Source organism: Canis lupus, chromosome 5, assembly GCF_011100685.1.
Source record: "Canis lupus familiaris isolate Mischka breed German Shepherd chromosome 5, alternate assembly UU_Cfam_GSD_1.0, whole genome shotgun sequence".
NCBI classification, from domain to species: domain Eukaryota; kingdom Metazoa; phylum Chordata; class Mammalia; order Carnivora; family Canidae; genus Canis; species Canis lupus.
In genome coordinates, this window is record NC_049226.1 from 19,985,784 (window position 1) to 19,998,526 (window position 12,743).

Here is a 12,743-nt window from a genome sequence, read left to right on the forward strand (position 1 = left end):
GCTGGAATCCTGGCTCCGCTGGGTAGGTCACCCAATTCTCTGGGCTCAGTTTCCTCATTTGGAAAATAGGAACAATTATGAAATCTACCTCACAGCGTTGTGCTGAGGATTATGAGAGTCAGTTTATAGACAGTACTTCACACAGTGCTTACATACTCTAAGCACTTGCTCCGTGTTGGGTATTATTATTACTTTATGGGGCTAACATCTAGGACTTTCCCAAGACAAGTGATGGTTACTCATTTCAAGACTCATCTCCTTGTCATATGCACTGTGCTGCATTCACATCAAACAAATTGCTCCTCCTTCCCTTATGCAAATAATTAGAGAAAAAAAACTGTCAAGAGTATTTTCCGAGACCATTAGTTTTCACTCTCCAGTATATCCAGTTGATGTGAACCAAACTGATAACCTGTTTCTAAGCCCAACTGTTATGAATGGAGAAATAAGATTCATCTATGATTAGCAAGTCCAACTGCACAGAAGCACTTGATCTTTCAAAGGGCTACAATCAGGCTAAATAAGCAGGTCCCAAGCAGGTTCCCCAGGCACACACTGGAGTGACTGGGAACCACATGAATCGAGCTGTCTCTCTGGCGCCTAGTTAGACCACCTACAGTGGACCAGCTTACTTGTCTATTTTTTTTTTTTATTTTTTATGTTTTTGAGAGAGAGAAGTCAGAAGGGGCAGGGGGAGAAGGAGAGAGAGAAAATCCCAAGCAGATTCCATGCTTAGCTTGGAGCCTGATGTGGGGCCTGATCTCAGGATTCAAGAGCTGGATGCTTAACTGACTGAGCCACCCAGGTGCCCCATGTCTTTTTTAAAAACACACGAACAGAGAACTGCTGAGAGCCATAAGATTAAGCATTTCTCTGCCACAAATTCTTTTCTCAAGGTCAGGTCAAAATGCACTTCAGTTCTAAATGAATGGAAGTTAACGGAGTTTATAAAGACAGAGTAGAGACACAGGGGCTCCCCTCGTGATTTTGATGGCACCACTTCACACAGGCCACGGAAAGAAGCAAGGGAGACCCAGCTAGCCAGCTGGCTGGTCACTAATGTTTACCGTGGCCCTTCACAAGACTGGCACTGTTTGGAGTGGCAGAGATAAAGCAGGAGAGAGAGAATAACCAGCACGCTGCTTCTCTCGGTGTTTATATACTTTGTGGGACGTTTGAGACAACAATCCCCAGAGCAAATATGTAAATAAGGCCGGTTCAGGTATGACAGGTGAGGTGAAGAAGACACGGTAAGACCCATGGAAGTGCTCAGTGGAGGTGGGTGGGGGGCGGTGGTGCGTTAGCCAGGGCAGGGCAGGAAGGATTCAGGGAGCAGGCGGGTTGAGTTGAGATCTGAACGGTGCAGAAGGAGGTGGCTCAGAGAAGGTGTCGGGGAATGACATTCCAAGCAGAAGAAGTATCAAGTGCAATGTCTCGAAGACAAGGAACAAAGCTCAGTGTTGCCTGAGCCACAGAAGGAAGGCCCGAGTGGTTGGAGAGTTTTCAGTGTGGAGCAAAGTGGAGGAAAAGGTGAGGCTGGAAAGGAAGGCAGGGGCTGGCTCAGGTTAGGTCTCACAGGCCAGGGCAGGGAGTCTGGGTTTGATTCTGCTTGCAACAGGAAGCCATGGGAGGATTTTAAACAGAGGACTGGTGCTTGAGGTCATTCTGGCTACAGTAAGGAGGGGCTGGGGGCACCACGAGGTGGCGGCAGGCTGCCAGCTGGGAGGCTGTGTCACTGACCAGGAGAGGGGGAGGATGGCATGGACTTGGGCTTAGGGGGTGCAGCTGGTAGACGTGGTTACACCTGGAAGAGACTCCAAGGCAGAGAGGACGGGGTCTTGCTGGAGGACTGAGTGTGCAGGGTAAGAGGAAGTGTGGCAGAGCAACGACCTTGACCCCCACCGTGCTTACCAAAGACCTTGAGGTGGATGGACGCATCCTGCTCTCCAGCCTTATTCTCGGCGATGCACACGTACTCCGCCTCATCGTTCTTATCCACCTTCCTGATGGTCAGCTCAGAACTGTCATCGCTGAAGATGTATTTCTCGTCTTCCTTGTTCTCTATCTGTTCCCCCTCCCTACACGGTGCAGAAATGCAAAGTGCCACAATTTTGACCACAGAAGTCAGATGTTTGCTTTTAATCTGTTTCCATAAAATGCAGACTGAGCCCATGGGAAAGACTCGGTCCTCGCAGAAGGTCAACACGCCAAATTGTACTTGCACATACACTTTTAATTCCTCTACCCAAACCTCTGTTTCTGTCCAAGGGCTATGAACTGCCTACGAACATTCCAAAGGGGGCCTCCGAGGCCACGCCCTCTGGTTCTGCCCCACTGGAAGGGATCCAGTGCACAAGGCAAGAGAAGCGTACAGATAAGAATCCATTCTGCACCTAGAGCTGATATTCCCAAGCAGCCTATGCCCGTTCCACTGAAACGCCAACATGGAGCAGGTTCCATGGTCCACCCTCCTCCACTAGGCCGTGATGGAAGGCATGAGCCAGTTTCTTACTTTGTCCAGCTCATGGTGGGCTCTGGGAAGCCTTTGGCATCGCACACCAGGGTGACGGACTGGCCGAGGTTGGCGGTGGCATTCACTATGCTCTGCCTGGCCTGGACGGTGGGTGGCACTGAAGGGAAAAAAGAGCTGTCAGGGGTGGTTGTGAAAACCTGGAGGAACCCAGTGGCCTGGAGAGAAGGCACCTCTAGGGGACCTTAGGGTCAGAGGGTCACAGCCTGGAGGTCGAGAGTCCTGGGCAGCTGTGGAGTTAGGATAAGGGATCTAAATGCACGTGTGTACTAAGTAATTATTCTAAACAGAATAAATAAGTCACCCACAAACATGCATCAGTGTTTTTCAACAACACAAAATCTCGTTATATGTACCGTTAATATATTATAACGTCGTGTCTCGATAACATAGCTTTAAAAGCTACATTGATATGTTTTATTCCTCTTAAAATAGTCTTCAACTTATAGTAGATATTTATCATTATGTATTTTCTCAATCAATGCATATTAATCTTACTACTATCATGGTTAAGTGGAACTTGACATCCAAAAGGGGGCTCTTGATACTGGAAAAAGTTGAAAACGCCTGTGCTTGGTGGTTAAATGGTTAACACCAATTTGAAATGCACCAGCTCACTGAGTGACATTTCTCTGGGACTGTCACAAACAACCTTGTGCACAAACAGTTTTTACCAAAGGAATGAGAGGGGGAGAATTTGGCAAAAAATATATATCAATAGCCAAAACAATTCAACCACGATTTGCTTATTTTTTTAGTACTGACATTATGATTTCCTGTAAACATCTTGTAAATGTCAGCTCGATTCCACGGGTGTGTTTATTTGACACACCGCAGATTAAGATTAATAAGCCCATGGCCGGTGATTCTGACTATTCTGAGGACTGAACTGATTATAATATTTTCTTTGCACATTGAATCAAGGGACTAACCTCATGATTACGGTAGCATCAAGGACAATGAAGGATGAATAAGAATTTATTAGAAAGCAGGGGGAAAGTTTCTCGTGCCCTAAGACAATGAAGGACATTCAAGAATTGCACTAGAAATCCCCGGAGTTGAGGAGTTGAGGGAGACCCAAAGGCAAGTGTATTAAGAAAAAACAAAATAAGCCAGAGGCTATACCAGCAAGGGGGGGGGGGGGGCTCAACTAGATGGATGCATGAGGCAGAATGGGATTTCTTTATTTTTTTCTTTCTTTTTTATTTTTATTATTTTTATTTTTTAAAATTTTGTATTTAAATTCAATTTGCCAACATATAGTATAACACCCAGTGCTCATCCCATCATGTGCCCTCCTTAGTGCCTGTCACCCAGTCACCCCCCCCACCCCTCCACTTCCCCTTCTGCAACCTTTTATTTGTTTCCCAGAGTTAGGAGTCTCTCATGGTTTGTCTTCCTCTCTAATTTTTCCCCACTCAGTTTCCCTCCTTTCCCTTATGGTCCCTTTCATTATTTCTTAAATTCCACACAGGAGTGGAATTATTTCATAGATCAAAGAGGAGGTTACGGAGGACGATATAGCGGAACCACATTGTAGGAATGGAGAGAGGAGGAAGACTGGATCTCCTCACCGTTCACAGTGACCTGAATGTCCTTGAAGTTGATCTCTCCCCGTGCCAGGATCCTGCCCTCGCAGCGATAAGTGCCCTCATCTGTTTTCTTGATGTCCCGGATCTGCAGGTAGTTGTTGGACAGGACTATGAATCGGACTAGAAGAGACAAGAGGTGGGTTCATCCAAGGGTCAGTCAGAGAACTCTGGCATCTGCAGCAGATTGCAGGGCCCTTCTTCCTCCCTAGCTGAAATCTTCTGGGATGGAGGTGGGGCGTGGCAGTGGGGTGGTGTGGGGGTGGGGCTTGACGCTGTAATCAAGAAATGTGGCCCTGACAAGGACATAGAGCCAAGAGCACAAGTCTACTGGAATTTTGTCTTTTTCTTTGAAGAGAAAGTCAAGTATCTGAATGTACAAGCTCCGGACATTGACCCACTGGGGATCTGGAAAGTGCCTATGGCTGTGGGACACTGGAACCTGAGTTTGAGTTGGAATGCCTCAGAGGCTGGCTAGCGTGGTACCCCTAGGGGACCCAGGGGCTTGGGGTAAGGGCAACTGCCAGGGAATTCAGGCCTCACCGTCTTTAGTCAGGATGACATCTCGGCCTTTGTGTTTCCAGATGATGGTCGGTGGGAGAGAGCTGACCACATCACACACAATCACGGCATCTTCCCCCTCCCTGAACTCTTGTGGGGTTGGTGCATTCTTGAACATGAGCTTCTCTGGAAGATGAACAAGAGAAGATGAGGGAAAACAGCTGGTTCCCCCCACAGACTCAGTTTTGCTAAAACCATACTGCTTAGATTCAGGCTGTGGGCAACTCTCAGTCCATATATACGGTGGCACAGAGAGGGTCTCACACCATCCTCAGCCAAGATGCCAGGCAAAGCAGCTGATATAAGTAGGGTAATGTGGCAACCAATGTCTATTCACTGAGCCCTAAGTTGATCACACCTTGTGTGGCAAAGGGTCTATGGCGGTAAAGGAGTACCTTTACCAAGTGTCCCTTGCCATGTGGGATGGTGCCAATGAAGTAAAAAGCACAAGTGGAATGAAATGCTGGAACACTTAGTCTACCACAATTGCTCATCTCTCCTTCCTCGGTCTCCCACTCTGACACCCCAAAGCCACCTTTCCTAGAGCAGAGAAAATTTTGAAGAACAGAACGGATGAAAGGCAGGCTTAATGGCAGCAAATACTATGCAATCAATACTGTTCCATTAGCTGTCACCCACCGTTACACTGGCCAACGAGACAGATGCACGATAACAAGGTAATGAGATGCCACCTCCAGACTGGGTTTCACTGACAATGGGAACTGCCTGCTGTGAGTGCCCTAGAGTGTTCAGATAATAATCCCCCACACCCCACCGAGCCTCCGGACTCCATTAGCAGCAGGGGACAGTGATACAAGAGGGAAAACTTGAATTATACGATAGTTAGCCAACGCTTGGAAAAGGGAAGGGGAACCTTTAGCAGCCCTCTGGGAACTGTATAGTTTGAATCTAGAGAAGGGAAGCCAGAGGGAGTGGAAAGGAGGTAGCCCTTAGCGGGCCCTCTGCTGCCATACCACTCTGTCTGCTACCCTTACGGCCTCCTGGCCAAAGGAGAGGACAGGGAGTATAGAAGGAGACAGAGGAGGCTCTTACGGAAGATCTTCACGTTGACCGTGGCCTCTGACTCGCTGCCATCCTCGCCAGTGACCACACACTTGTAAATGCCGGCATCGTCAATGTTGGCATTGTAGATGGTGAGCGTGGAGGAAGAGTCATCATTCCACACCACGGAGATCCGTTGTTGGTTTGGAGTGAGCTTCTCTCCATTGGGGGAGAACCAGGAGATGTCTTTATCTTTGGCATCTCCTGCCACTAAAGAGGAAGAGATTATTTTCAAACCACGGGAATTAAAAAGACCAAGTCCCCTCCCGGGTGACTGTGGGTACTCAGCAAGAGCTACCAAGTGAGAGGTCATCAGGCTTGATGACCAGGGAGGGAGACCATTTATGTTGAGGACGTGATACCGCCTTCCTCCGGCTTCTGTGCTTATTACGTACATAATATCGCTCACAGTGCGTGGAAAGAACTCGACAAGCACTTGTGCTACTACTTCTGAGAGTACTCCTGTCCTTAGTGAAGGAAGAGGAGAGGCGTTTTGTGGAGGACCTACTGTGCCAGGCTCTAAGTGAGGGGCTACAGCTTCACAGAATAGGGCGCGGAGGGCGCTCGTGTCCAGGATCTGAGCTCAAGCTCAGATCTGGCTAGTCTGAGCCAACTAATAAGCTTGTTCTTGAGTGCTTCGAGTGTGGTCTCCAGAGAGGAAGAGACCAGCTAGTCTAGGAGTGTGGATCCCAACCAATTTTATTCTAGCGTCTGCCGGCACAAACTGGCAGGACTGTCACTTCAGCACCCCGTCTCAGACAGACAAATTCATCTCCTCAAATCCTGCAAAGAAGACAGCCAGAATCACTACGCATCCTTTCCCCGGGCACCAAAGAGGGGCAGATGCTTGCTGCTTCGCGAGATCTCAGACACTGAGCCAGAACAGGGGCTCTGGGCTCCTGCCGACACGGCTGCGCCCTGCCTCTCTGCGCAGCACCCTTCCCGGGGCCACGCCACCCAGCCCTGCACAGATGCTTAGTATGGAAATGAAGCTGCCTTCCTTTCAGGGCCCATCATGTTTTCAATAAATATCGCTATTTGCAAGATGTGCTGTGGGCTCTATGGCTGCATCTCCAGATCATTTAAATTGCTGTAATGAAGGCAAAGCTGGAGTGAACACATCCGGCGGCCACAAGGCACCTCATCCAACGCAAATCATGATCGCATTTAAAGGCCCCTCCCTGCCGAGAGCTGCTCGCTAAATGTCACAGTTTACACCCAGCTCAGCTCAACTTCCCTGGGTCTTCCATGATCTGAAGCCCAGTCATGCCACAGACGGAGAATCCAAAGCCTAATCTAGAGCTTTTCCTCCACGGGACGTTTCCCAGTGATTATGTGAGCTGTGGAAATGGGACAAATTTTCTAAATCCAAAACAAGGACACCAGAACTGACACACCCCAGAGTTCCAGTGGGGGCCACGGGACAGAAGACTGGCATTCCCAACAGACCTGGAACACCCGGGACCCACAGCCTCATGGCAAAAGGGACACAGGTACTCAATTTCCTTGCAGGCAAGTGTCAGACTTTCCTGGATTTTCCTGTCCTGGGAGATTCCAAGAAATAAGCCTCACACTGACCCCCTGAAGCATGATTTCTGAGGCCGCACTGTTCTCCAACATCATTCACAGAACTCCAGGTGGATACAGAGCAGGGGATCTGGAGTGATTTGCTATTTTGGGAAGTGTACTGACTTTCCCCCAGAAAATCCCTAGACCTCCTCCATCACCATGCAGAAGACTGGAGACACACTTCACTGTGTCGGGGAAGCCCTTTGAGGGGGAGGAAGAGGGCCTGAGAGCTTCCCTGGCTCTCTGGTCACACTTCCGACCCTGCAAAAAAGCAGTTCCAGGCAGGGCCAGGCCAGCACAAGCGGGCCGCGGGCTTCTGCTCTTCCGGCTGCCTTTCCCTCGGTGTGGGGGCGGGCACAGGGCACTTGCCTTGGCATAGGAAGAATTTGGATTCTCCAACGCTGATTTCTCCTTGGCTGGGGACAATATCCACCTGCAGAGAAACTGAAAGAGAAAACGTCCATTTGAGACACACATTAGGATTTCTGAGAACTAAACTCAGAGCTTTCATTCAAAACTGGGGTCTCCCAGTTCACATTAAGAGAGAATAAAGGGAGGATGTCATCTGGATTGAGATCTTGTCACCATCAAAGAATCCATGGTTCCCACGCTGAAGCCAGGAATGGCCATGGTCTGGATCATTCCCTGTGGAACCACTATCAGATTGTGCGAGGTCCTCTGGGGGACTTGGGGTGATCCCCTCACTCTACATGTTTCTGACCCCCATCAGAAGGCTAAGGGTCCTGCTCTAAACAGCAGCACTTCTGGGATTCATGGAAATAAGAGATCAGTTACTTTTGGGTATCAAACCTGAAGTGTCCCCATGGTGTGACGAGGGAAGCCTGTGCCTCCAGACCTCTGACAGGGGTCTCCTACCAGTTTCCCATGTCACCGTGCATCATGACTATGGAGGATTCACTGTGATAACTCAGATGGATTTGGTTTTTTGTTTTTGTTTTAATACTTTATTTGACACAGAGAAAGAGAGAGAGAGAGAGAGAGAGAGAGAGAGAGAGAGAGAGAGAGAACGAACATACAAGCAGTGGAAGCAGCAGAGGGAGAGGGAGAAGCAGACTCCTTGCTGAGCAGGGAGCCTGACTTGATCCCAGGACTCCTGGGATCAGGACCTGAGCCAAAGGCAGACACTTAACCTACTGAGCCACCCAGGTGCCCTGATCCAGATGGATTTTGAAGCAGGGGATGCCAAATGCTCACCTTGCCTCATGACTAGGGGACCCACACCCCTCCCTCCGAAAGAGGAGACCGCATACAACATCATCACTCCAATTAGTCAGGTGCTCTCCTGAAATGCTGGAGTCTGTGCCCTGAGGAATTCCTGTATCTCCTGGCTACTTGCGCTGAATTTTTATTTGAATATGCCCATGCTCTGTCATTCCACCCCGCCGATAAGACGAAATACATTGCGCTGGATCCCACAGATGGCTGTATTCATTCAGTTCCTCGTATATCTGCTCAGGGCAGATAACTGTTCCTCATGAAAATCTAGTTTTAGGGTAGGAAAAAGAAATGCTTTTATCCATTTGGCTTCAACTTCCTTTTGCCTCCCCTCCTCCCGGGGAAAGTAAATCTGGAAGCTAAAAGCAAAGGGACATTTGGTTCAATGCATGCAACTTCTTAAAACTGATACGGAGGGGCTGGGGCTCAACAGGCCGGGGTACCAGACTCGGGAAGCTTCCTTAGCACAGCCATTTTCTCTGCACAGCTGAGCGAGGGCCTGCTGGTTGCCATGGAGACGGGACGGAGGAGCTGCAGCAGATCTCAGATCTCTGCTCCTGTGATGGAGGGACCGGAGCACCGGGCAGAGGGGGGATCAGAGGGCCGGCACTGGGCTGGGAAGGGGGGCATGGGGAGCACCAGGCTGGGAAGGAGAGTGTGGGGGAGCATCTGGATACTGGGGGTGCTGGAAGCACAGGGCTTGGAAGGGGAGTGTGGGGAGCACCCGGCTACTGGGGGTGCTGGGAGCATGGGGCTGGGAAGGGGGAGCACAAGGAGCACCCAGTTACTGGGGTGCTGGGAGCATGGGGGTGGGAAGGGGAGCACGAGGAGCACCCAACTACTGGAGCTGGGAAGGGGAGCACGAGGAGCATCCGGCTACTGGGTGCGTGGGCTCTCTCACTGCCAACAGGCCACGGGGAAGCAGCAGAGGCACAGAGAGGTGGGTGGCCTGGTGGAGAAAGGGGCTGAGAAGGGAAGGAGGGAGGGCACGAGTGAGGAGTCAGGCACGGGGTTCAGGCCGGGAGAGGAGGCCGAGTGCTCCACTGTGAGAACAAGGGAGGGGGGATCACAGACTTCCAAATGCTGGTTTGGAGGAAACACGGTAGTAATCCGGGGGCAGCCAGCCACTCCCTCACTGGTTTACTGCCGATGATTCATGGGGCCCGCGATCCCACCGTCACAGAGCGCCCGAAGGGCTTCCCCTACCTTCCCTGAAATGCCACGTAGCACACAGGGCTGCAATGGCTCCTGAGTGCGGGTGTCACTCACTAGCTGTGCTGCTTCTGTCACCCTCCTCTGGACAGAGCGAGGTGCACTCAGGTCTACACGGAGGGAGCCAGAAGGAATCCCAACCAGCACCACGTTTCACCTGCTCATTTTCCGGATGAGAAAAAGAGACAAAGTGACTTCACTGAGGTCACCTCTGTTTAGGGCCAGGGTGGTGGTGGCCATAGAGCCACCTGGCTCCCAGGTAAGTATCCTTTCCATTACAACACTGCCCCTGTGAGTAAAAGATATTAAGTTTCTTTTCATTTGGTTTAACGAACAATCTGGAGAACCTGAAGAACAATGCTCAGATTCACTATCCCCTAACAAAATGGATCAAGCCCAGAGCACATAAAGCCCTTGGTATTTGGGGGGTACAGGGCCTGACAGAGAGGGCTACAGGCCAGCGCCATCCATCGTCAGGCCAACCAAGACCTTTCCATTCTGTCTGTGGCTCACGTTCCACGGAACAATTGGCCCATGAAAGCCCAGGAGCTGTGCCCATGCCATCCGTCACCTAAGTAATGGTCCTTTCTGGAGTTTACTGGGGCATTCTTTAGAGAATTGGAGGCATATTTCTGCCTGAAAGGTTCACTGGCCCATATGCTGAGCATTAGCAGCCAGCTTCAACATATGGATCCTGTTATTCTCACAGAGCCCTTACTGCTTTGAGAAAGATATTCTTATCCCAAGTGAAAAAACAGCCTTCGTCTTTTCAGCTCTTTTCAAACAGAACATGACTCTCCAGGGGCCAGAGAACACGGCGAGGCTCAAGAGTTTCATACCCAAATGCGGCCAGTATCCTTCTCTGGGCCATGGAGAGCAATCAGAAACAAGAATTTCAAAGGAATTCCCCAGCTTAACCAGATCCCACGCACACATTCATCATCACAGAAGTTTTTTAAAGAAGACATATCCATTTAGACTCCTGGCACACATGGAAAAGATAGTATGATTCCTCCTTCAAAGCGCCAGAGTCAAAGCAGGGCCAGAGGAACCCCAGACTCTCTGAAAGTCAACGCTTGGATGTTTTCCACTGTAGCACAATGGCTGATTATTCTTCCCCAAACGCTGAACCTTGAATTATTAGGTTTAATAATGGTACGTGGAAATCCTGCTCTACTCTCCAAACTCCTCCTCTCTACTTCCTGGTGCCCCGTCCTTTCTTACTCTATTAGGCTTTTCATTGTTTGCAATAAAAATTCCTGCCTCAACTTTCTGCCTTTCTCCAGTTGCACATATAAGTGAAATTTCCTAACCAGGCATAACTCATACCTTTAAAGAAACCTGGGAAAACCTTCCTCCCAGAAAGGATATCTCAACTGTTGCTTTGCATAAATGCTCTGCAATAATGCCACATGTGATTCTACTCCAGCCTAGATGCGTTCAGAGATATACACTTAACATGTGTGGGTGTTTGGACCCGAAGGGTCCTCATCCCCCACGGCCCCGTGCAGCCAAATCACAGGTTCTGGTTTACAAAGCGTACTCTGTTCCTTTTGTCTGATGCTCACGATAGTTCAGAGCCATAAGAAGGCCTACCTTATGGTCTTCATCCTACACAAGAGAATATTAACACTCAGAGAAGCAAAATAACTAGCCTAGGGTGACTCCGCTAATGAACAGTTAAAATTGAAAGTCATCTGATCCTAAGGCTCCAGTTCTTCCTCCCACACCTCACAACTACCACTAACCTTTAGTTGGCCATCTCATAGGTTCGTTATGACCTATTAGTTACCGTTTGCTTCTTTCCAAATCATGGGCTACAAAGAGCAGAGCGGACACACATAGTCAAGTTGCTGCCTTCATTTCTACCTTGGTTAATTCTAACTGGCCTCTTTGCTCACAGATGATCATAGTAAATAGAAATCCTATTTCACAGATGGGGAGGTGGAGGCTCAGAGCCATACGTAATAGTAACGGTGGAGTCCACATTCCAACCCAGGCTGGATGGAGTCCAAAGCTCCAGATATTTCTCCCATACTTTTCTATCCCTTGTGAGCAGACAGAAAAAGGGTTCTTTTAAGAACCCTGCCCCCATCCTCATCTGATTTTAAAAAGTAAAATAAACTCAGGGGAGATTTGTACCGTTTCAAACATGTTTTCTGTGTAAAAACTTTTTAAAAATCGATGCTTTGTTCAAAGAGAGGCAAACTTGTTTAGCAAACAGCTTCAGATATAGAAAGAAGTTTGGAAATGCTCAACTTTTTAGCAGAAGCAAGAGAATTTTCTTTAGTTGCTAAAGAAAAGTGAATTCGGATTTCAGTTCATAAAACATGCTAAGGCACTTATCAGGAGAGATGGAAATCTTAACCAAGGCAAAGCAACAGAGAAAAATTATTCTGATTTCAAGAAGGAGACCACAGATTTCACTTGAGTCAGCAACTCCTTGCTGCAATTTGATTTTTACTGGTTTTCTTTTGAAACAGCAGAATAAAACCCAGATCTCTCCCACGGCCAATTGAAAATATTTTCTTGTTAAATGGTGATAAAGACACTGATTACCGAGGAAGATAGACTGCCGAAAAGCAGCAGGTCCAGAACTAAGGTAAGAAGATGCCCTGGTCACCAATTTAAGAGAAGGGTGAACAACATAGGATTAATCTGATCAGTGATTATGCACCAGGTAAGGGAATTTTCTAGAACCTACTTAATAAGAGCTAAGAATTTTTGAAAAAGGCATCAAGGTGTCACTCTTCATTTATTTTGTTAGCTATTGTTCTAGAAATGAACCTTGAATGTCATCATACTTCACCACTTCCATGGAGAGTTGCTTTTTATTTTCCAAATATAACTGAACGCTAAATCCCTTTCATGTGACCATACCTATGGGAAATCCTGATGTCTAGACCAGGAGCATAACAACTGAGGGGCCCTCACTTTCCTGCGGCAGTTTGTTCCCATTATTAGCAAAGTACTTGAGAAAAAAT

General features: G+C 48.5%; 1 protein-coding gene across 3 annotated transcripts in view; it reads right to left on the minus strand.

The window, feature by feature from the left end:
- The window catches only part of NCAM1 (neural cell adhesion molecule 1), a 295,792-nt gene that overhangs the window by 57,765 nt on the left and 225,284 nt on the right, over window positions 1-12,743 (minus strand). For all 3 annotated transcript variants that reach the window (NM_001308484.1, NM_001308483.1, NM_001010950.2), the window contains 6 exon segments: window positions 1,912-2,078; window positions 2,513-2,630; window positions 4,105-4,242; window positions 4,663-4,806; window positions 5,734-5,952; window positions 7,681-7,755. In NM_001308484.1, the coding sequence (NP_001295413.1) occupies window positions 1,912-2,078; window positions 2,513-2,630; window positions 4,105-4,242; window positions 4,663-4,806; window positions 5,734-5,952; window positions 7,681-7,755 (861 nt within the window).